General features: G+C 36.2%; 1 protein-coding gene across 4 annotated transcripts in view; it reads left to right on the forward strand.

Annotated features, from left to right (window-relative positions):
- Positions 1–21,392, forward strand: part of ARHGAP5 (Rho GTPase activating protein 5) — a 70,703-nt gene that overhangs the window by 25,430 nt on the left and 23,881 nt on the right. For 2 of the 4 annotated variants that reach the window (XM_065905929.1, XM_065905928.1), the window contains exon 3: positions 12,706–12,853. In XM_065905929.1, coding sequence (XP_065762001.1) covers positions 12,706–12,853 — 148 coding nt within the window. Of the gene's footprint in view, positions 1–12,705; positions 12,854–21,392 lie in introns of those variants that run through there. The other 2 variants (XM_065905930.1, XM_065905932.1) reach the window with 2 other exon arrangements.

Here is a 21,392-nt window from a genome sequence, read left to right on the forward strand (position 1 = left end):
GCCTGTATTTTACTGTTTGCTGTTTCTTTGGATTTGGTTTTTGCTGGGGTTTGACCAAGATCTATTACTCTTCAAATTCAGAATGAAATGTAATTCAGAATGGTTAGTTTTTAAAGTATATTTTGATTGACATATTCTAATAAGACTTACTTTAAATGATTCTGTCAGTGGTATGCTTGCTTTCTACTAATTTAAGAGCAAATGTTAATGTCTTCAGTGTGTTTCTCTATTCAAACTTTGTGTTTTTTCTTAACTTTCATAGTAGTATGTTAAATGTTTAGAAAACCTGGCATAGCACAAATTGTTGAAATTACTCTTAGTTCTGTAGCATTATAATTTTTAGAATATGTTTAATGAAATGAGCCTATTATACAAAGAGAAGTAAGTCAAAAAGAGTAACACTAATACAGTATATTAACATAGATATGGAACTTAGAAAGATGATAACGATGACCCTATATGCAAGACAGCAAAAGAGACACAGATGTAAAGAACAGACTTTTGAACTGTGTGAGAGAAGGCGAGGGTGGGATAATTTGAGAGAATAACATTGAAACATGTATATTACCACATGTGAAACAGGTGACCGGTGCAAGTCCGATGCATGAAGCAGGGCACTCAGAGCCGGTGCTCTGGGACAACCCAGAGGGGTGGGGTGGGGAGAGAGGTGGAGGGGGAGGTTCAGAATAGGGGGATACATGGACACCCATGGCTTGATTAATGTCGATGTACGGAAAACAAAACAAAACAAAACAAAAAACCACAATATTGTAAAGTAATTAGTCTCCAATTAAAATAAATTAATTTAAAAGAAACAAAATATATATCAAGGAGGCACTTAACTCCTATAACACAAAATACGTGTTCTTACTATAATTTTACATCAGTGGGCAGTTGTTACTCTTCCAAGACTTATGAGTCTGTAGGGTTATCAGATTTATGTGCTCCAAAATTTTATGTACTGCAAATTGTTCTGCTCATCCCTAGAAGAGGTATTTCTACAATAGGTATTATTTTATAATTTTTAGCTCTTAACTTTTTCTTGTCATCATAGTCAGTGTGTTGGAAGAGCCCTCAATAGGACTTAATCTGTGATTATGTAAAGAGACACCTCAGAGGAAGGACAACTGCTTTTTAAAAAGCAGTAATTTCTGATGTTTGCAGTTCTTAGAACAAAATATCAAGGGTATGACAAAAGTGGTCTTGAGGAAGTAACTGTCCAAATAAAAGGTACATTTTGCATGTGCATGTGTAATTGTTTTGAACTTTCTGGAAATTGTTCTTAGCCTTTGAGAATCTAAAGAAGGGTTTGGGAAAAAGAAAAAACGCACATTTGCAAAATTTTAGTGGCGTTTTAAAGGTTTCTTATGTACTTCCTAAAACTGTGGACTCTAGAACCTTTGTTGATGTAAGAGGCGAACACACTTGAAGTTTTCTTCATTCTTTACTGATGCTCTGATTGTTGGATTGGCAAATCACTAGAGTACCAGAAAGAACCTAACAGATGACATGGAAAGGAAAGGGAGAAGTAGTGGTTTTAAGAATAAAATGCTGGGTATAATATAAAACTTACTTTCCTTTGAATACACTTGAAAATAAATATTTAGGGAAGCTGGGAAGAAATCTACTCATCCTTTACTGGAATAGATTTTGCTAGATTCCTCTCCTGGTGGTGGTGTTCAGTCGCTAAGCTGTGTTCAGCTCTTTGTGACCCCGTGGTCTGCAGCACGCCAGGCTTCCTCATCCTTCACTATCTCCTGGAGTTTTGCTCAGATTCATGTCCATTGAGTCGATGATGTGACTCCACATTTAGTTGTTTTTTGTAATAAAGTTGTTAATGGCATTAATAAAATGCCTGCCAGGTGGATAATATATGTGGAAATGCTTTATAGGAAGATGTCATCTTAGAGATTAATCAGTGCGAGAACCACTTTGTCTGATGAGTATATACAAGAACCCAGACCACATTTTATTTGCCCTCAGTTGTTTTCTCTTCCCTCTTTTCACGTAGTGTTAGGTTAAAGGGTGTGAGAGAATATTCGCAATATCTCTCATTTGTAAAGTGTTTGGACTCTTAGCACTTAGCATTTCTTATAAGTAGATCTTCACAGAATACTGGCTCTCACTAAAGACTCCTTTCTTATATGGGTGTGTTATGCTATGGGCTTCCCTGGTAGCTCAGCTGGTAAAGAATCTGCCTGCAATATGGGAGACCCAGTTAGATTCCTGGGTCAGGAAGATCCCCTGGAGAAGGGATAGGCTTCCCACTCCAGTATTCTTGGGCTTCCCTGGTGGCTCAGCTGGTAAGAAATCCACCTGTAATGTGCGAGACCTGGGTTCAATCCGTGGGTTGGGAAGATACTCTGGAGAAGGAAACAGCTACCCACTCCAGTATTGCCTGAAGGATCCCATGGACAAAGGAGCCTGGCGGGCTACAGTCTATGGGGTTGCAAAGAATTGGACATGGCTGAGTGGTTAAGCACACACAGACATGCTATGGTATAATATTCTTCCAACATAACCACTTTATAGTAGTTTTACTGCTTTGTATTTTAATGTTTTATTTTTATTATTACCTTGTAAGCTTTTTGAGGGCTGTTATGATTATCATTCATCTTTGTGTACCCTACAGTACACAAAATTCAATCCTGAATTTTAAAAAAATCTCAGACTTTTCAGGGCTATATTTATAGCCATCTCCCAAATTTGAGTTCTCAGTCCTTGTTATTAGCCTAGCACAATCATTCTCAACCAGGGTCAGTTTTGACCTGCAGTGAGCATCTGGCAATGCCTGAAGACATTTTTGGCTGTCAGAACTAGGGTGGGGGTTTGCTACTGATAGCTGTTGGGTAGAGGTCAGGGATGCTGCTAAACACCCTGCAATTCAAAATGTCAATAATACTGAAGTTGAGAAACCCTGTCTAGCTGAATGGGTCTTTAAGGAAATTCCTGTGCATTCTAAAAGTCGATCATGCAAAGCATGTTTGTACCTGCTCGTTAGGAGAGGCAGGTTTTTCCTCACAGGTCATAGATGTTACTTCCCTATCCTCACCATGATTGGTTAAGAATGTATTTTCATGTAGGAGGTACTCTGGGTCTAAGCTACATGCTATCGCTATTTATTTTAGTTGGCTCATCTTTATTCTGCCATAAAACATGTTTCCATTTCATTGTCATGGTCTTAGTTGAGGTTATCATAACTTCCTACTTGGATTATTGCAGTGACCTTTTTAAGAAAAAATTTGATTCATTGTAGATGGACGTACCATTGTAAGAAATAATGCAGAAAGATTACATGTACCCTTTGCCCAGTTTCCCACAAAGGTTAACATCTTACAAAACTAGTACAATATCACAGACAGGATATTGACATTAACCCATAGGTCTTTAGAGTCTGCTAGGTTTGCTTGTATGTGGGTGTGGGTGTGGGTGTGTGTGTGTGTGTGTGTGTGTGTGTGTGTGTGTGTGTGTGTGTTCCTGTGAAGTTTTTCACTTGTGTAGCTTTGTGTGCCCTGTCCTGCACAATACCTAGCATTATGTTATGTAAATGATAAATGCTCAGTTCTTATATACTGTTGAAGATACATTGCCTTATTCCAAATGAATTTGCATAGAGTTGGCTGTTAATTCTTCTTGTAGTTTTATGATAATCATTATTTTGTATGAATCCTGATTTTATTAGGTTCAAATATTTAAGTTTATTTCACCTATATATAATGACTCCCATAGGAAAAAAAAATAGGTATAATGAAACTATTTGCATAACTGGTAAATAAACCAACAGTACTTTGTATGTTTATTAACAGAAACATTATATAGTGAATGCTTTCTCAGGTTCCTGTTTATCATTTTGTTTGCTTCTTTTAGTGTTCACTGAGCACCCATGTGGCAGATACTGTGCTAAGGGGTAGGTAATAAAAAGGAAAAGTGGACAATTTCTAGAAGTCCTACCAATTGGGCTTCTTATGCATTCACCATAGAGAGTAAGGGATGGACGAAGGAGCCTGGTAGGCTGCAGTCCATGGGGTTGCTACACGTCGGACACCACTGGGCAACTTCACTTTCACTTTTCACTTTCATGCACTGGAGAAGGAAATGGCAACCCACTCCAGTGTTCTTGCCTGGAGAATCCCAGGGATGGGGGAGCCTGGTGGGCTGCCGTCTATGGGGTCGCACAGAGTCGGACATGACTGAAGCAACTTAGCAGCAAAGAGTAAGGGAAAATCTAGGTTGATTATTAATTTATGGTATAAGCAACAGTATAAGCAATGGGTAGATTTAGATTTGCTGGGATAGTGAAGAAGACTAAGCTAAGGGTGAAAAGTTTCACATCAGAGAGAATCAGGACATCTGTTTTGTGCTTTTTATATTATGTTAAAATATCTGTGTTGACATCCCAGTGGAAGTATAAAGGTTAGATGTATGAATCTGATACTCAGAGGAAAAGTTTTCAGGATAGAAGAATATTGAAAGCCATGGATTTAGATAAATTTACATAAGGACAGAGAATGACTGGAGAAGGGAGAACTTAGAACTGACACTGGGTAAACCAGAAAGAGTTACAGAGATGAAACTGAAAAAGGAATTCTTGGGAAGAAGAGGGAAAACTAGTAAAGAGTCATGACATGGGAGCCAAGAGAGCAAGTGTTAAGGAAGAAGTGATCAATCAAGAAAGTTGCTAAGAGCTCAAGAGGAGTGAAAAGTTTCTTTTTGATTTGATGGTGTAGAGGTGTCTGATTTTAACAAGCAGTTCATTGGAACAGGAGAGAAAGCCAGATGGAAGTAGGTTGAAGGGTGAATGGGATGTGGAAAGGTAGAGATGATAAATGTAGATGACAACTTCAAGAAGTTATTCTATGAAGAGGAGCAAGAATTGGGACAGTAGAGCTCAATATGGATCAAAGGAGGGTTTTGTTTTTGTGTTCGTTTTTTAAAATGAGAGGTATTATATTTGTATATTCATAAGAATGACCCAGGAGAGGGATAGATGGATGAAATGTGAATTGAGGACGTTAGAAAGAGAGAGGGTAGGTAGTGCTTGTAGTTACATGAGTTTCTTTAATTGCACAACTTCTCAGTTTTTTAGCATGCTGTGTGGGACAGAGTATGTAAGGAGAGAAAGATTGGAAGCTACTGGGGAAAAATTTGATTTCCTATCTCTTTCCTTTTTGAAAACAGGATTACAATTTATGTATCGTAGACAGTTTTTTTCCATAGACATAATTTTTAAAATCTTGATTTTTTTTTTTCCGGTCACACAAGTAATCTTTATCTTCTCAGAAAGCATTTTCTTTACGAAAGGAAATGTACAAATTACAGTGAAAATTCTGTGTAACCTCACCCCAACCTTTTCTTTCTTTTTTTACCATCCTCTAAACTTAGAGGATTGTTGTCAATAGTTTAGTATTTGTTTTTTAATTTTTGCTATAATATTAACATAAATGATTTACTTTGGAATGAGATTATACTATTTATCCGGTTCCTGAACTTTAACATATATTAGTATATATAAATCTGTTGAAATCAACCTTCTTAATTCATCTTTGTTATCCGTTAATTTTGGTATGCTTGATCTGACAAGAACTAAAGGAGGTCATTTAAAATTTTCTGTTTCCTTAGAGGTACATATTTCTGCTGTAGTTGTTGCAACTTGATGGGTTGAATTCTGGATAATTGTCATTTGAGTCTCTTTTGTATGGTTCAAAGCTTTTTGCTTTGAAGACAGCAGCAGAGTTAACATTGCTCTTGTAGAAACAAAAATCATTCTTTTTTCCATCATTTTGTTTTCAACTTTTAGGAGTGTCTATTAAAATGGCATGTGGTTAGTCACGTTTAGTGTTTTTTTTTTTTTTTTTTTACCAAGTCTGAGAGTCTTTTATAGCTTACCTGATCTTATTCCATTTAGATATTAAAAGAATTTTTTTTTAATCTTCGTTTTTGGCTGCGCTGGGTCTTTGTTGCTGCATCGGCTTGTCTCAGGTTGCAGGTGGTGGGGCTACTCTCTAGTTGCGGAGCTCGGGTTTCTCACTGCGGTTGCTTCTCTTGTTGTTGAGCTTGGGCTCTGGGGCATGAGGCCTGCAGTGGTTGTGGCTCCATAGAGAACAGACAGTATTTGTGGTGCACAGGCCTAGTTGCTGCGAGTCGTGTGGGATCTTCCCGGTCCAGGGGTCGAACCTGTGTCTCCTGCCTTGGCAGATGGATTCTTTACCACTGAGTTACCAGGGAAATACCCATTTACATTTATTTTTATGTTTCAGTTTGCTTTTTTCTTATTTTCTATTTTTATTTTTCATCCCGCAAAAAAAAAAAGAAGAGAAAGGAGCTATTTGTTTGTTCGTGGCTTCTTTTTATCTTTAAGTTTATATTGAATCCCAACTTCAGTTTATCATCCTTAATCCTTCATAGTATTTCGTGATACCCTGTTGCATATTAACATAATTTTTTTATCTTTTACTCCCCTCCACCTTTTTTAGGATAGGTTGAAGCTTTTGGTTCTGGCCTACTAGTTGTGTAATTTTTACATTCTGTAGATTGACTCACAGAATTATAGATAATATTGTGTTCAGTAGCTGTACCACTGTAACTCAGAATTAGTTTTGTGTTTAAATGTTTATTTTTATGTTTTTCAAAGCACATATTTTCCAGATGTAAGTTCTTTATTACTGATGATGTTTCATTGTGGTTTAATTGAAGTATAGTTGATTTTGAATGTTTTATTAGTTTCACATGTACAGCACAGTGATTCAGTTATTATGTATGTGTGTATATATATATATTTTTTTCATATTCTTTTCTCTTGTAGCTTATTACAAAGTACTGAGTATAGTTCCCTGTGCTATGCAGTAGGTCCCTGTTGGTCACCTACTTCATTTATACTAATATATATATATTAATCCTAAACTCCTAATTTATCCCTGTGTCCCCTGCTCTCCACCCAAGGATGTTTCATTATGTGATTAGGATTTGTAAGAAGGCAGTTTGAGAGTGCTGTCATTTAAATATTAATTATTACATATTTGAGAGCTTTATAATTCCTTTTAGAGTTGCTTATTACCCACATTTGGATGACACACTAAAGAATCCTTGAAAAATCTTTTTCTCATGAACATTCCTGTAGAAGAGTTTTCTGAGTTTTTAGGTTTTTATGAGACCTTTGAGGCTAGCCTGATTATTTTTTCACCATTGTTGGTCATTGGTTTCTTCTACCTAAATGCGTTTTAAGATTTCTGAAGCTTACTGATTCTCCAGCATATCTGTAACTTGATGATTTATTCCTATTTTTTGTTTATCTTTCTTGGTGCATGGTGAGATTATTTGATCTACAAGGTAAATTCATTATTTCAGAAGAGACCTTGACTATATTTGTACTTTTTTCTTCTTTACGAACAGTATTCCAGGTCATTAAAGTATATTAATGAACAAAGCAGATAAAAATCCCTGCCCTTGTGTGGAGCTTAAATTGTAGCAGGCATACACCAAAATGATGATGATACATGAGGAAATCATATAGTGTTGTGGATAGGAAAAGCAGTGTAAGAAGGATTGGAAGTTCTGGGCAGAAGACAGGCCATCGATTACAGTTTTTAATAGTCAGTGTAGGCCTCATTGAGAAGGTAAAGGAAACAGACATTGCAGAAGTCCTAAAATTAGGAGCATGCGTTGCACGCTGAAAAAGCAAGCCATGTAGTTGGAGGAAAGGGAGTAAAATAAAGGAGAAAGTAGAGGAAAATAAGGTCAGAATAAAAAGAGGCAGAGTTCAGGCATGCAAGATTGTATGTGCCCTTAAAGGCCATTATTTGTGGAGTCATTATCCTGGTTGCTTTATTGAGAATGGTTTGTAGGGAATGATGGTAGAAGCAGGGAGGATTGATTAGGCAGTCAACACAATAAGATGGTTAAGATGTGGGTAATTGCTGTATCATACATTTGAAAGTAGGATGTGAGAAAACAAGAGGTATCAAAGATGACTCCAAGATTTTAGTCTGGCAACTGAAAGGATGGAATTGTCAGCAACTGAGATGTATATAGAAGACTAAAAATGGAGCACATTTTAAGGAAATAAATCATTAGGAGTTCAGTTTTGCACATGTTAGGAAATGTCTCAGACATTCAAGTGAAAATGTCAGGTAGAATGTTCCAAATGAGTCTAGAGATCAGGAGAAAGAGCTGAGCTAGAGGTATTGATTTGGGTTATCAGCATATGGGTGACATTACCAAGAGGCTGATTATAGATATTGAGAAAAAAAAGACAGGGACTAAGGCCTGGGGTGTTGCCAGTATTACAAGGTTGCCAAGAGGGACCAGCAAAGGAGACTAATAAGGGGAGAACAAGCGAGATAACAAAGGTAGTCTCCTGAAGTCTGTTCAAGAGAATAGCTGTTGAAAGGTTAAGAGGAGAGCTGAAAACTGACTATTGCAGAACAGTCATTTATAAAATTAATAAGAACAGATTTAGTGAAGTGATGAAAGTGGTTAATTTGAAGTGAAGTGAAAGTCACTCAGGTGTGTCCGACTCTTTGCGACCCCATGGACTGTAGCCTGCCAGAGTCCTCTGTCCATAGAATTCTCCAGGCCAGAATGCTGAAGTGGGTAGCTGTTCCCTTCTCCAGGGGATCTTCTCAACCCAGGGTCTCCCACGCTGCAGTCGGATTCTTTATCGTCTGAGCCACCAGGGATGCCCAACATTAATTTGAGAACATGTAAAAGGGAATGGAAAGAGAGTAATTGGAGACAGCTAGTATAGGTGATTTATGTGGAGTTTATTGTTGAGTTGCTCAGTCGTGTCTGGTTCTTTGTGACCCTATGGGCTGCAGCACACCAGGCTTCCCTGTCCTTCACCATCTCCCAAAGTTTGCTCAAACTCACGTGCATTGAGTTCATGAGGCCGTCCAACCATCTCATCCTCCATTACCCACTTCTCCTGCCCTCAAGCTTTCCCAGCATCAGGGTCTTTTCCGATGAGTTTGTTCTACAAAAAGGAATTAGCATTCTGGAGCAGTTGCTCGCAGGGAGAGGAAGATTAAGACTTTTTAAAATGAGAGCAAAAGTGGTTTTTGGTGTGTGTCAGAGAAATGATAGAGTAGACAAGAGGACTCTGATGATCTTTTCCACTTTATTCTGATATTTTCGATCATTGAGTGTTTTACTAAAGATGGTATTCATTTCTTTAATGGGTTTTTTCTTCACTTTGTTTTTACAAAAACCTTATCTCTGGGTGTCTCATTTCTTCTTTCATCTTTTATTTCAAGAATCCTATCTTAAAAACAATAGAGAAGTCCAAAATTTCTTGTTTCCTAGATTTATTCTTTGAAAACTGCCTCAACTGTTTTTTGCTACCAAAGTTTTTTCTTCAGTTGGTTGATTACCTATGAATTGAGGTATAGAGTTTTTTTCAGTGTTATTGATTATAGTATTTACTTCAGGATGTTGCTTAGTTTTTCTCCTTTGTTGTGTTGCTGATACTGCTGAAGGGGAAGAGCCAATTCTATGAAGAGCTATTTATATACTTTTTTTTGTTTACTTACTCTAATGATAGTTTTTAATATCTGCTGGACACTTAATTAGTAACATTGTTTATATTTGTGAAATGGAATGTTTGTTTTACTAGATATGCTTTCGGGGACATGAAATTTACCTAAGTGGCCAGAAAAAAAAACCATGGGTATTTGTATTTAAGCAGAAATCAAGACTTATATGAATGTAGTAATGAAACAAAAGTTGAATTATCATAAATCAGATTTGTTTTCCTACTAACACAGTTATTAAATTGAGGGCTGCCACTTCTGACTAATGGTTGGTCAAAAGCTGTAGATATAAATGATCAAATAACCATATGCCCCATGTTTTTTCTTGCATTTCAGAAAACCTTAATGGCAATAGAAGTTGTCACCATCTAGCCTTAGACAGTTTAATTTATGAAATAGATTTTATATTATATAAATTATTTTAAGTTGGTATAAATTTGAAGCTATAGATCAGCAACTCTTAACTAAGGGTTGTATATTAGAATTATGTAGTTTTTCAAAATTCACAGTTTAAAAGAACTCTCTGAAGCGATTTTTGTGCCTAAGAACTGACACTTTACAGAGCTTCCCTGGTGGCTCATTGGTGAAGACTCCGCATGACAATGCAGGAGACATGGGTTCGATCCCTGGTCTAGAAAGATCCCACATTCTGTGGAGCAGCTAATCCTATGCACTACAACTACTGAACCATGTGCCACAGCTACCGAAGCCTGGAGCTGCAGCACCCAGAGCCGGCACTCTGCCACAGGAGACGCCTCTGCCGTGAGAACTCCTTGCCCCACACTGGAGAGTAGTCCCCGTTCGCGGCAACTAGAGAAAAAGCTCTCAGCAACTAGAGAAAAAAACCAAATGCAGCCTAAACAAATAAATTAAAGAACTATCACTTAGAGACAAAAGTTAGAGACATTTTTATTCATCATGAAAGCTAATATAGGAGTGTCTAATTCAAAACTGTTTTCCTACACCGAATTTTCTTTTGTAGCAGTATAAATTAGTAGAAACATTGGTAAAGTCTCGTTAAGTTTTTTATGCTTCCCCCCCCCCACAGTGTGTGTGACCTGTAACTCGACTGTCAAGGTGGTTAAATGTTAGTAAATTATCCCTTTAGAGTTTGCCAGAAATTCCACGCTGTAAGCCACCTGGTCTTTCATTCCCTCATATTAGTGGTGTTGATTCTGCAGAATTGAGTAACTTGCCGTTGTGCCTTTATGGACCTTGGGAGATATCCCCTCAGCATAACCCAGAGAAATCTAACCCCAATTTTAGTAAAGTGTTCAGAATTTAGATTGGTTCCTAAAGAGTAGTGTGAAAAGCATATTTCTTAAGAGTTGATTGGAGCAGTTAGGACTAGCTCGCTTACTTTTCTTACAACTTTTTCCTTTAGGTGACATTGCAGATTAAGATCTTTTATTTCTGTTGCTGCTACCAAAGGCTAGTCATTGCTGTTATCATTAATCTGCTTAAATGTAGCCTTTTTTCAAAACTTGTATTATCATTCTAAACAAAAAAACACCCATCATTGCCTTAGTTTTTACTTTTCTAATCAAATGGTGCTTCTAGTAGTTTGTAGACTCGAAAACATCTTAATGCTCCTCCTAAGAAAGTTGACAACCCAGCCACTATATCCCTGCCTCAGCTCATTTCTGCTTTCTTGCACATTGTTTTGTTTTGGTGGTGGTGGTTAGTGGAAGGACCATTTAAGGAGTAGGAGGAATCCACACTATTTGACTTGATGGGCTCAGTCTTGAGCCAGGCCAAGTACTCTAGTGCTTTGATGGTGACATTCCAAACACCTAGTTCTGTGTGTAATCTGTATCACCAGAGTGATGATATATGAAGATTTAGAAGTTGGATTTCCTGAACTCTGGATGTTGCTAGGTAGAGCAGCCTCAAATTGAAATGAAAGAAAGGACTTAATTGACTGTTAGTGTTAGTTGCTCAGTTGTGTCTGACTCTGCAACCCCGTGGACCTTAGTCCACCAGGCTCCTCTGTCGGTGAAGTTCTCCAGCAAGAATACTGAAGTGGGTTGCTATTTCCTCCTCCAAGGGATGTTCCTGACCCAGGGATCAAACCTGGGTCTCCTGCATTGTAGTTGGATTCTTTACCATCTGAGCCACCAGGGAAATTGCATAACTCGAAACTTGAAAGAATATTGAAAGATCAGTTCGTACGAAGGAGAGACTCGTCTGGGAAGAATGAGGGCTGTTGCTTTAAGCATCCCTTTCTGCGCCACCCGTGGGCCCCCCCCCCCCCACATTTTTCTGATTAGAAATAGCATGTTTTTATCTGATTTGTAAGTCAGTTACAATACTTAATGACAAATATAAATACACCGTACTTAAGGAAGACTGACTCAGAATCTCCTTAAGGGTTGAATTTAAGGCAGTATTTCCTTAGTTTTTGAAATGTTCACTCCCTGGTTAAGAAGTTATTTTCTCCCAATGCAAGATTGAAATTAAACTTTGAAAATTCTTCTGTAACTTTTTACTATTGTGAAAATGTTTTGTTCATTGCTAATAAAAGTTACCTTTAAAAGTTACCTTTTTGGGTGCCTAGTAAAATGTTTCTAATAGACTGAATTAACATCTCATTTCCCACTGGGATGTTACTTTCTTTTATAAAAAATATCTTAATGTTTTAAGAAATATTCAGTAGATACTATGGAAGAAAATGGGGAAATAAGATGTAAATGATGGAACTAGACACTCATGGAGTTGCATAGCTTCATTATATAATCAGTAAGTAAAGCTATGTTATGCTTACTAATATAGCTATGCACAACAGTCTCACTTGGAACTTCCCAAAGACCAAATAACAAATGCAGCAATTAACATACCACACTCAAACTGTGAATTGTACAATGCTTACTCCTTGTTTCTTCTTTTCATTGGCATTGAAAAATGATCTTTTCTAATTTTCCTGCCTATCCAGTTTTCTATTATTTTCCAAAGAGAACAGTTTCTTCTGTTCAGCCATTATTTTGTCTGTTCACTTTCGTCTCTTTCTCTTAGTCAAATAGCAGAATTTATTTATTGAATCCCATATTGATGGACATTTAGGTTGGATGTAACTTTTAAATATTTCTTTTGATACAAATTGTGTATTTATATTGCTTGATACTAATGTTATTTTAAAGGGAATTAATTAAAATAGTTTTAACTTAAATATGTTTTCTTGTAGCAGAAAAAGAAAACTAAGAACTTCAATCCACCAACACGTAGAAATTGGGAAAGTAATTACTTTGGGATGCCCCTCCAGGATCTGGTTACAACTGAGAAGCCTATACCACTATTTGTTGAAAAATGTGTGGAATTCATTGAAGATACAGGTAGGATAGAAGTTACCATTGCAAGAGGTTTGATTTAAAATTTTGCTTTTGCTACAGCAGTAGTTTGTCAGATGTTCCTGATTGAAACTAAAATTTGAAAAAAGTATGTCATTCTCATTCAGATTAATTATCTTGTGTATTCTAGACATAACCATCTGATATTTGAAAGCAGTTTTTTTGTTAGCCAGTCATGCTTTTATTAGACTTCTTTTTATTAAATGGCAAAGTCAGATCCTAGAATGTTAAATTAATTCTGGAATTTAAAATAACTTAGTTATTAAATTATGCTACTATTTAAGGTAGTAGTTTGAATGTTTTCAAAATGTTTAAGTCTGATACTATTTTTTAACTCATTTTACACCTGAATTTTTTCTTTAAAAATTCACAGCAGTATTTATGAATGCACAAGAGGTACCTTGTTTATGATGTTATTATTTATTCAGGTGCACTGGCTTAATATGGTTTGCATGGTTTGTATTTGTTGTTGCATGGTTGTATTTGTAAGGCGTGTGTAGATAGCCTCACGGTTTTAAAAACAAGCCTGCTCCTATGTCTGTTTCATCCAATGAAGCTGTTACTGAGGGTTGGACTAGTCACAGTTGAGGAATAAAGGCAGAATATTATGTTTATGTGTCCTATCTAGAAAGCTCATTTTTACTTCAGTGTAAATGGTGAAATTATAGTAATTGATTTTTAAATGTTAAACTAACCTTAGATTCCTGGGATAAGTACACTTGGTCTGTGTGTTATTGCTGGACCCAGTTTGCTAAAATGTTAAAAATTTCTGCATTCTAACAATTTATAGTTTTCTAGCAGTGCCTTTATTTGGTTTTGGTATCAGGGTAAAGCTGGCGTCGTAGACTGAGTCTATTTTCTGGAAAAGATTGTATAGAATGGTAATAGTTCTTTATTAAATTTTGGTAGAATTAACCAGCAAAACTATCTGGACTTGGAATTTTGTGAGGAGGCGTTTAACTATAGATTAAATTTCTTTAATGAATATAGGACTGTACAGATTTTCAATTTATTCAGTAAGCATTAATTGTGTCTTTCAGGGAATTTGTCCTTTTCATTCAAGTTGCTTCAAGGTGGTTTATAAAATTCTGTATCATACTTTTGATGCCTCTTCTTTGTTTTTTGGCATTACTAATTTCTTTTTTCCCTCTTGTTAGAAGTTTATCCATTTTATTGTCTTTTCAAAGAACTAGCTTTTGATTTTATTGATTTTTTTTCTCTTTTGTCCATTTGTGAATTCAGTGAATTCTACTTCTTTCCTTCTTTTTGCTTTCATTTGAATTTTTTTTTTATAGTTTCTTAAAGTATAAACCTAGATTAATGATTTTGTCAAGTCTTTATACTGTTTAGCATTTAAAATTTTCCTGTAAATATTATTTTAGCTGTACACCACGGTCTTAATGCTGTTTCCATTTTCATTCAGTTCAGGATACTTTGTAATTTCCCTTTTGATGTTTTAATTTAACGCATTAATTAAGTTTTATTTCAAATGTTTTCCAGATAACTTTCTGTTATTCATTTATAGTTTAATTTTGTTGCAGTTGAAAACAGTTTGACTTCAGTGTAACTTTATTGGGACTTGTTATTTATAGCTCAGAATGTGGTCTGTTTTGAAGAATGTTCCCTGGGACCTTGAGCAAAATGTTTATTAAGCTATTGGATGAAGAATTCATCCAATGTTAGGTCAAGTTCTTTGAGAATATTGGTCAAGTCTTATCCGTCCTTACTGATTTTCTTGTTGACTTGTTTTTTTTAATTGAATACTATTAAAATCTTTAATCATAATTGATATTTGTATCTCCTTTCAGTTGTGTTAGTTTTTGCTTCATGTGTTTTGAAATTTGTTTAGTTTCACTTATATTTAGGATTATGTCTTTTTTTATGAAATAATATCTTTATGATGCAATCTCCTTGTTTTGAAGCCTACTTAATCTAAAATTAATGTAGCAAATTGCATTTTCTTTCTTTTTTTCTTTGTGGTATATCTTTTTTTATCCTTTTAATTATATCTTTTTATTTAATGGCATTTCTCATGGACTGAGTCTGACAATCCACTCTTTTAAGTGGAGTATTTATTAGATCACTGGCTTTTTATGTAATTAAATCTTCTGTCTTGTTTTTATTTATTTTTTGTCTCATGTGAACATTATTCGTTTTCTGTTTTTGCTTTCTTTTGGATTAACTGAAAACTTTTTACTCTATTTTAACTCCAGCATCCAGTTACTATGTTTATCTGTTAGGGTTATTTTAAGTGGTACTCTCAAATTTTAAATATATATCTTTAATCACAATTCATCTTTAGATGACATTACACCAGCATAATGTGTAGCTTAAGAACCTTGGAACAGTATACTTAACCCTCCTATCCCTTGTTCTATTGTACGCTTTAAATTTACAATATGTTTAAAGTATCGTCGTATATATTCATAATTTTTACTTTAAACAAGTAATTATCCTTATTTTTGAAAGATTTTCTTAGGTTATAATCCTCTTAGAAAACAGCTTTATTAAAATAAAATTCACATACTCTACAATCTACCCATTTAAATTGTACAGTCCCGTGGTGTATTTGTATGTTCACAGAGTTGTGCAGGCATCAGCACATTCAATTTTAGAGCATTTTCATCACTTCCAAAGTAAACCCCATCCATTAGGCAGTCAGTTCCCCATTCTCCATACTCCCTTAACTTTCTGGCTCTATGGATTTACCTATTCTGGTCTTTTGTGACTGTCTCTTTTGCTTTAACATAGTGTTTTATAGCATCCATGTTAGCATTTCTCAGTACTTCATTTTTTAAAATCATTTTAATTTATTTTTGGCCGTGCTGGGTCTTTGTTGCTGCGCGGACTACTCTCTAGATGCAGGGCATGGGCTTCTCATTGCAGTGGCTTGTCTTGTTGCCGAGCACTGGCTCTGGGGCACGCAGGCTTTAGTAGCTGCGGACATGGTTTTAGTAGTTGCAGCTCCCAGGCTCTAGAGCACAGGCTCAGTGGTTGTGGCGCATGGGCTAACTCAGCAGCATGTGGAATTTTCCCAGCTCAAGCCCTGAATTCATTTCTCCTGCATTGGCAGACAGATTCTACCACTGAGCCACCAGGGAATCCCCATTCATTTTTATTGTTGAATAATGTTCCATTGATGTGAACTTGTGTTGATTGACACTTTCTGACAACTCTGAATATTGCTGCAGTGAACACTTATGTACCAGTTTTTTGTGTGGACACGTTTTTCACTTCTTTTTAGTATACATACCTAGGAGCACAATTTCTAGATCATAGGGTATGTATGTCATGTCTGACTCTTTGCGACCTGTGGACTGTAGCCCACCAGGCTCCTCTGTCCATGGAATTCTCCAGGCAAGAATACTGGAGTGGGTTACCATTTCCTTCTCCAGGGCATCTTCCTGACCCAGGTATCTAACCCGGGTTTCCTGCATTGCAGGCAGATTCTTTACCATATGAGCCACTAAGGAAGCCCCTATGTTTAACCCTTTGAGGAATTTACGAGACTGTCTTCCAAAAAGTGACTGCACCATTTACATTCCCACCAGCAATATTCAAGAGTTCTAGTTTCTCCGTGTCTTTGCTAACATGTATTTTCTGATTTTTTTATTATAGCTATATTAGTGGGTGTGAAAGTCTTCTCATGTGGTTTTGATATGCATTTCCCTGATGACAAATGATGTTGAACATAATTTCAGTTGTTTATTGGCCATTTGTTTATCTTTGAAAAATATCCATTCAGATACTTTGCCATTTTTAAGTTGAGTTGTTTGTCTTAGTGTTGAGTTAAAGAATTCTTTATATACTCTGGATACAGTTCAGTTCAGTCCAGTCACTCACTTGTGTCCAACTCTTTGCGACCCCATGAACTGCAGCATGCCAGGCCTCCCAGTCCATCACCCAACTGCCAGAGTCCACCCAAACCCATGTCCATTGAGTCGGTGATGCCATCCAGCCATCTCATCCTCTGTCGTCCCCTTCTCCTCCTGCCCTCAATCTTTCCCAACATCAGGGTCTTTTCCAGTGAGTCAGCTCTTCTCATCAGGTGGCCAAAGGATTGGAGTTTCAGCTTCAGCATCAGTCCTTTCAATGAACACCCAGGACTGATCTTCAGGATGGACTGGTTGGATCTCCTTGCAGTCCAGGGGACTCTCAAGAGTCTTCTCCAGCACCATAGTTCAAAAGCATAAATTCTTCTGTGCTCGGCTTTCATTATAGTCCAACTTTCACATCCATACATGACCACTGTAAAAACCATAGCCTTGACTAGGTGGACCTTTGTTGGCAAAGTAATGTCTCTGCTTTTTAATATGCTGTCTAGGTTGGCCATAACTTTCCTTCCAAGGAGTAAGCGCGTATTAATTTCGTGGCTGCAGTCACCGTCTGCAGTGATACAAGTTGCTTTCAAATATGATTTACAGTTTTTTTCCCCCCAGATTCCTTGTTGGTATCATTTGAAGCATAAAAGTTGTAATATTTGATGAAATTAATTTTTTTTGGTCACTGTGTGCATGGTATCATATCTAGGAAAGCTTTGCCAAAACCAAGATTACAAAATTACATTCCTATATATTCTTCTAAGAGCTTTTTTAGTTTTACCTGTTACATTTAGGTCTGTGATTCATTTTGAGTTAATTTTTGTGTGTGGTACAAGAGGCATCCTAGCTTGATTCATTTGCTTGTACATATCCATTGTCCAAGCACCATTTATTGAATTATCTTGGGATTCTTTTTGAAAATCACTTGGCCATAAATGTGAGTAGTTCTTCCACTTATAGTCCATTGATCTATATGCCTGTCCATTTTTGTCAGTACCACTTTGTTTTCAATATTTTATCTCTGGGGTAATTGTTGAAACCAGGAAGTATAGTCTAAAGATTGCTCCTCGTCTTCTGCATGATATTTACCAAAAATCTGTTTTTCTTACCAGTATTCCTCTGTATATGATGTGTTACCCTCTCTCCCTCAATTCCCAACTGCTTTTAAGATTATTCTCTGGTTTTTACTGAATTTTTTTTTTTTTTTAACTAGCATATTAGTTTGTGTGTGTGTGTGTGTGTGTGTGTGTGTGTATTCTTTGGGATTTTCTATGTATATAAGGTCATATCCAATGTGAATAGGGATAGCTTTACTTCTTCTTTTGAAATTTGGTTGTCTTTTGTTTCTGTGTCTTGCTCTGGCTTGAACTTCCAGTGTAATATTGAATAGCTGTGGTGAAAGCAGGCATTGTTGGTATTCCTTACTTTAGAGGAAAGCTTGCTTTCTTTTACCATTATCATGTTAGCTCTGAATTTTTCATAAATGTTCTTTATCATGTTACAGAAGTTTCCTTCTGTATTAGTTTCCTGGAATTGCCAGAATGAACTCCCACAAACTGGGTTGCTTAAAACAATAGGAATGTATTTGCTGACAGCCTAAAGGCTGCAAATCTGAATCAAGATATCAGTTGGGTCATGCTCCCTCTGAGACTCTGGGTAGAATCCTTTCTTGCTTCTTTCTGGCTTCTGGTGATGTCTATCAATCCTTGATATTCCTTGGCTTACAATAATGTTACTCCATTCTGTCTTTGGAGTTCTGGCTGTATCTGCCTTCTTAGAAAGATGCTAGTTGTTGGGTTAAGGACTCACCCTACTCCAGTATGACCTCATCTTATCCTAGCTCATTGTAGTGGTCTTGTTTGCAAGTAAGGTCCCTTTCTAAGGCATGGGGGGTTATGACTTCAACATATCTTTTGGGGAGACTTAGTCAATCCATAAAACATTTTATTCCTAGTTTGTAAAGTATATTTTTTTGTGAAAGGGTGTTGGATATTGTGAAATGATTTTTCTGTGTCAATTGATATAATCATGTAGGGTTTATTCTTTCATTCAGTTAATGTGGTGAGTTGCATTATCTTTTTGTTGTGTTGAACCACATTTGCATTCCTGTGATAAATCCCACTGCCTCATGGTATGTAATCTTTTTAATGCTGTTGCATTCAGTTTGCTGTGTGTGCTCAGTTTCGTGTGACTCTTAGCCCACCAGGCTTGTCTGTCCAAGGAGTCTCCAGGCAAGAATACTGAAGCAGTTACCATTCCTCAATGTAGGGAATCTTCCCAACCCAGGGATCAAACTCGCATCTTTTGCATCTCCTGCATTTGCAGGCAGTTTCTTTACTACTGTGCCTGCACCTGGATAGCCCTTCAGTTTACTAGTGTTTTGCAGAAGTTTTTTGCATCTGTATTCCTAAAGAATATTGGTATATAGCTTTTGTTTCATTTGGAGTCTTTAGCTTTAGTATCCGGGTAATACCGACCTCATAGAATGAGCTAGGAAGTGTTTCTTCCTTTATCTTTTTATTCTTTAGAGTATTTTAATGCTAGCTTTCTCTGTTATTAAAGAGCTATCTTCAGAAACTTTTGAAGCATTTCTATGTTAAAGATTTTCTAAAATTTTTTCTAGATTTTAGTTTTTCAATTTGCTGTTTTGTTGCCATTGTATCTCCTGCTGCTTACAATTTTATTTTGCATTTCCAGTTTGCAACTTCAAATTTGTTGTGAGTCAGGAAAACATTTGGCAGAGTTAGTCTAAGTTGTGTTTTTGGTTAGGTTAAATAGAATCTGTGGGAAAACAGGGGGTATTCCTCCTATAAAGAAAACAGTGTATTTTAGTGCAGGGGTTTGTAACATCTTTTGGGCTATTCATAATTCCTTTTATTTGCATTTTTTCACTTATGATAGGTTAGGTGATGAGATGACCAAGTTCCAGATAAATGAGGAATTTCTCTCACTGTCCTAAAATTTATATTTACATGTAGATGTAGTTAATCTGAAATGCCCTCATTATTACAAATTGCAAAGTAAGATTACCACTAAAGCTTAGAGGTTATTTTTCTGCTCAGACTATGTTAGAAGCATGAGTGTCTCAGTGAGGCTTTTTAAATATTGGTCTGAAAATTATGTTGTTCCAACACACCAATGATAAATGAAATAATTGAGGTGAAATGAGTATAAATGAATCTGTTTTATTGCTAAAACAAAGGTCACTATAACTTTGTTTTTACTTATATTTCATCATTCCCACTTGCCTTTTTGAAGAACTTCTACTCATTTTCGTTAATCTAAATAACACTTTGTCACTGAATGTCATTGCCTTTTATCTTATGTGCTTCCTTGTCCTACCTATATATCAGTCCATTTTTATATTCACTCCTTTGCATATCTCATCAACCCCCACCCTGCTATTCTCTTGGCAAACCTCAACTTTGATTAAACTAACTCTCTGCCTACTCTGTGGTTGGACGAGAAAAGTAGATCATAACTGTAGAAAAACAAGCCATTCATTTCACGTTAAATATGTGACCACAAATCTGAAGTAATCGTCCCATATTTTATTTCTTCACATTTTGAAAGATTTTTGAACCTTCAGAAATGTTACGAGGATAATATTATGAAGCATCCATACACTTTCATCTAGATATACCAGTTTTGGGGGAGGAGGTTGCCACATTTCTCCCCAACCCTTTTTTTTTTTTTTGGCTAAACCATTTGAAAGTTACAGGTATCATATACTTCACTCTTGAAAATCTTAGCATGTATCCTAAGAACAAGAACATTTTCTCCACATAACCACAATATAAGTATGACCTTTGGAAAATAAAACATTGATAAAATCTTACAGAATCTTAAATATTTTGTTTATAAGCAGATTTCCATTATTATCCCAGTAATGCCCTCTTACAGCTTCTTTGTTCTTTCAGTTTAGGATGTTCTTTCAGTTTAGGATCCAGTCAAGGATCGTGCATTTGCATTTATTGTTATGCATGAAATATGTCTATCTTTCCTTAATCTAGAATAGTTCTCTAGCCTTACTTGTATTTTCTTGACACATTTTTTGAAAATTCTTAAGTTTTTTTCCCCAGAATGTTCCCAGATTTTGTCTGATTGCTGGTCAGATTCAAGTTAAACATTTTTGGCTGGAATTCTACACAGGGCTGATGTATCTTTCTTTGATGCATCACACTAAGAAACATATGATGTTATTTCCTAAAGGACTTTTTAGGTTGCTTTTTGAAATTCTAGACTTCTAATAACCTTAACAGTGTCAGATAATGCTTAAAGTTGTGATCATTGACATCTGACTTTAATGATTCAAGAGTGACTTGTTTATTCTTGATCTAGCCAAGGATTATAAATTAGCCCTTAAAGCGTATCATTAGATAATTTTAGTATACCTGTGCCTAGCAGAGATTCCTTAAGGATTTCTAGTATATTAATAAATTGCCTTTTGTGTTTTCTGGCCTTGAAACATATTTTTTTATCTGTTAGCAAGAACATTTTCTTCTTGAAGTAGCTGGTCATTGGGGTACAGCTAATGCTTTCTTTTTGTTTTTTTGAACACCACAGCCATTAGATCATAATCTCTAAGAGATTAGGGACCCCTAGCTCCTAAAACTGGGGGCACATATGATTGAATCTTTATTTAATAAATGTTTAAAAAATGAACCCTAGTTTCTTTTAATAACCCTATGTGTGTGTCCTTG

This window comes from Muntiacus reevesi, chromosome 15 (genome assembly GCF_963930625.1).
Source record: "Muntiacus reevesi chromosome 15, mMunRee1.1, whole genome shotgun sequence".
In the NCBI taxonomy this organism is placed as follows: Eukaryota; Metazoa; Chordata; class Mammalia; order Artiodactyla; family Cervidae; genus Muntiacus; species Muntiacus reevesi.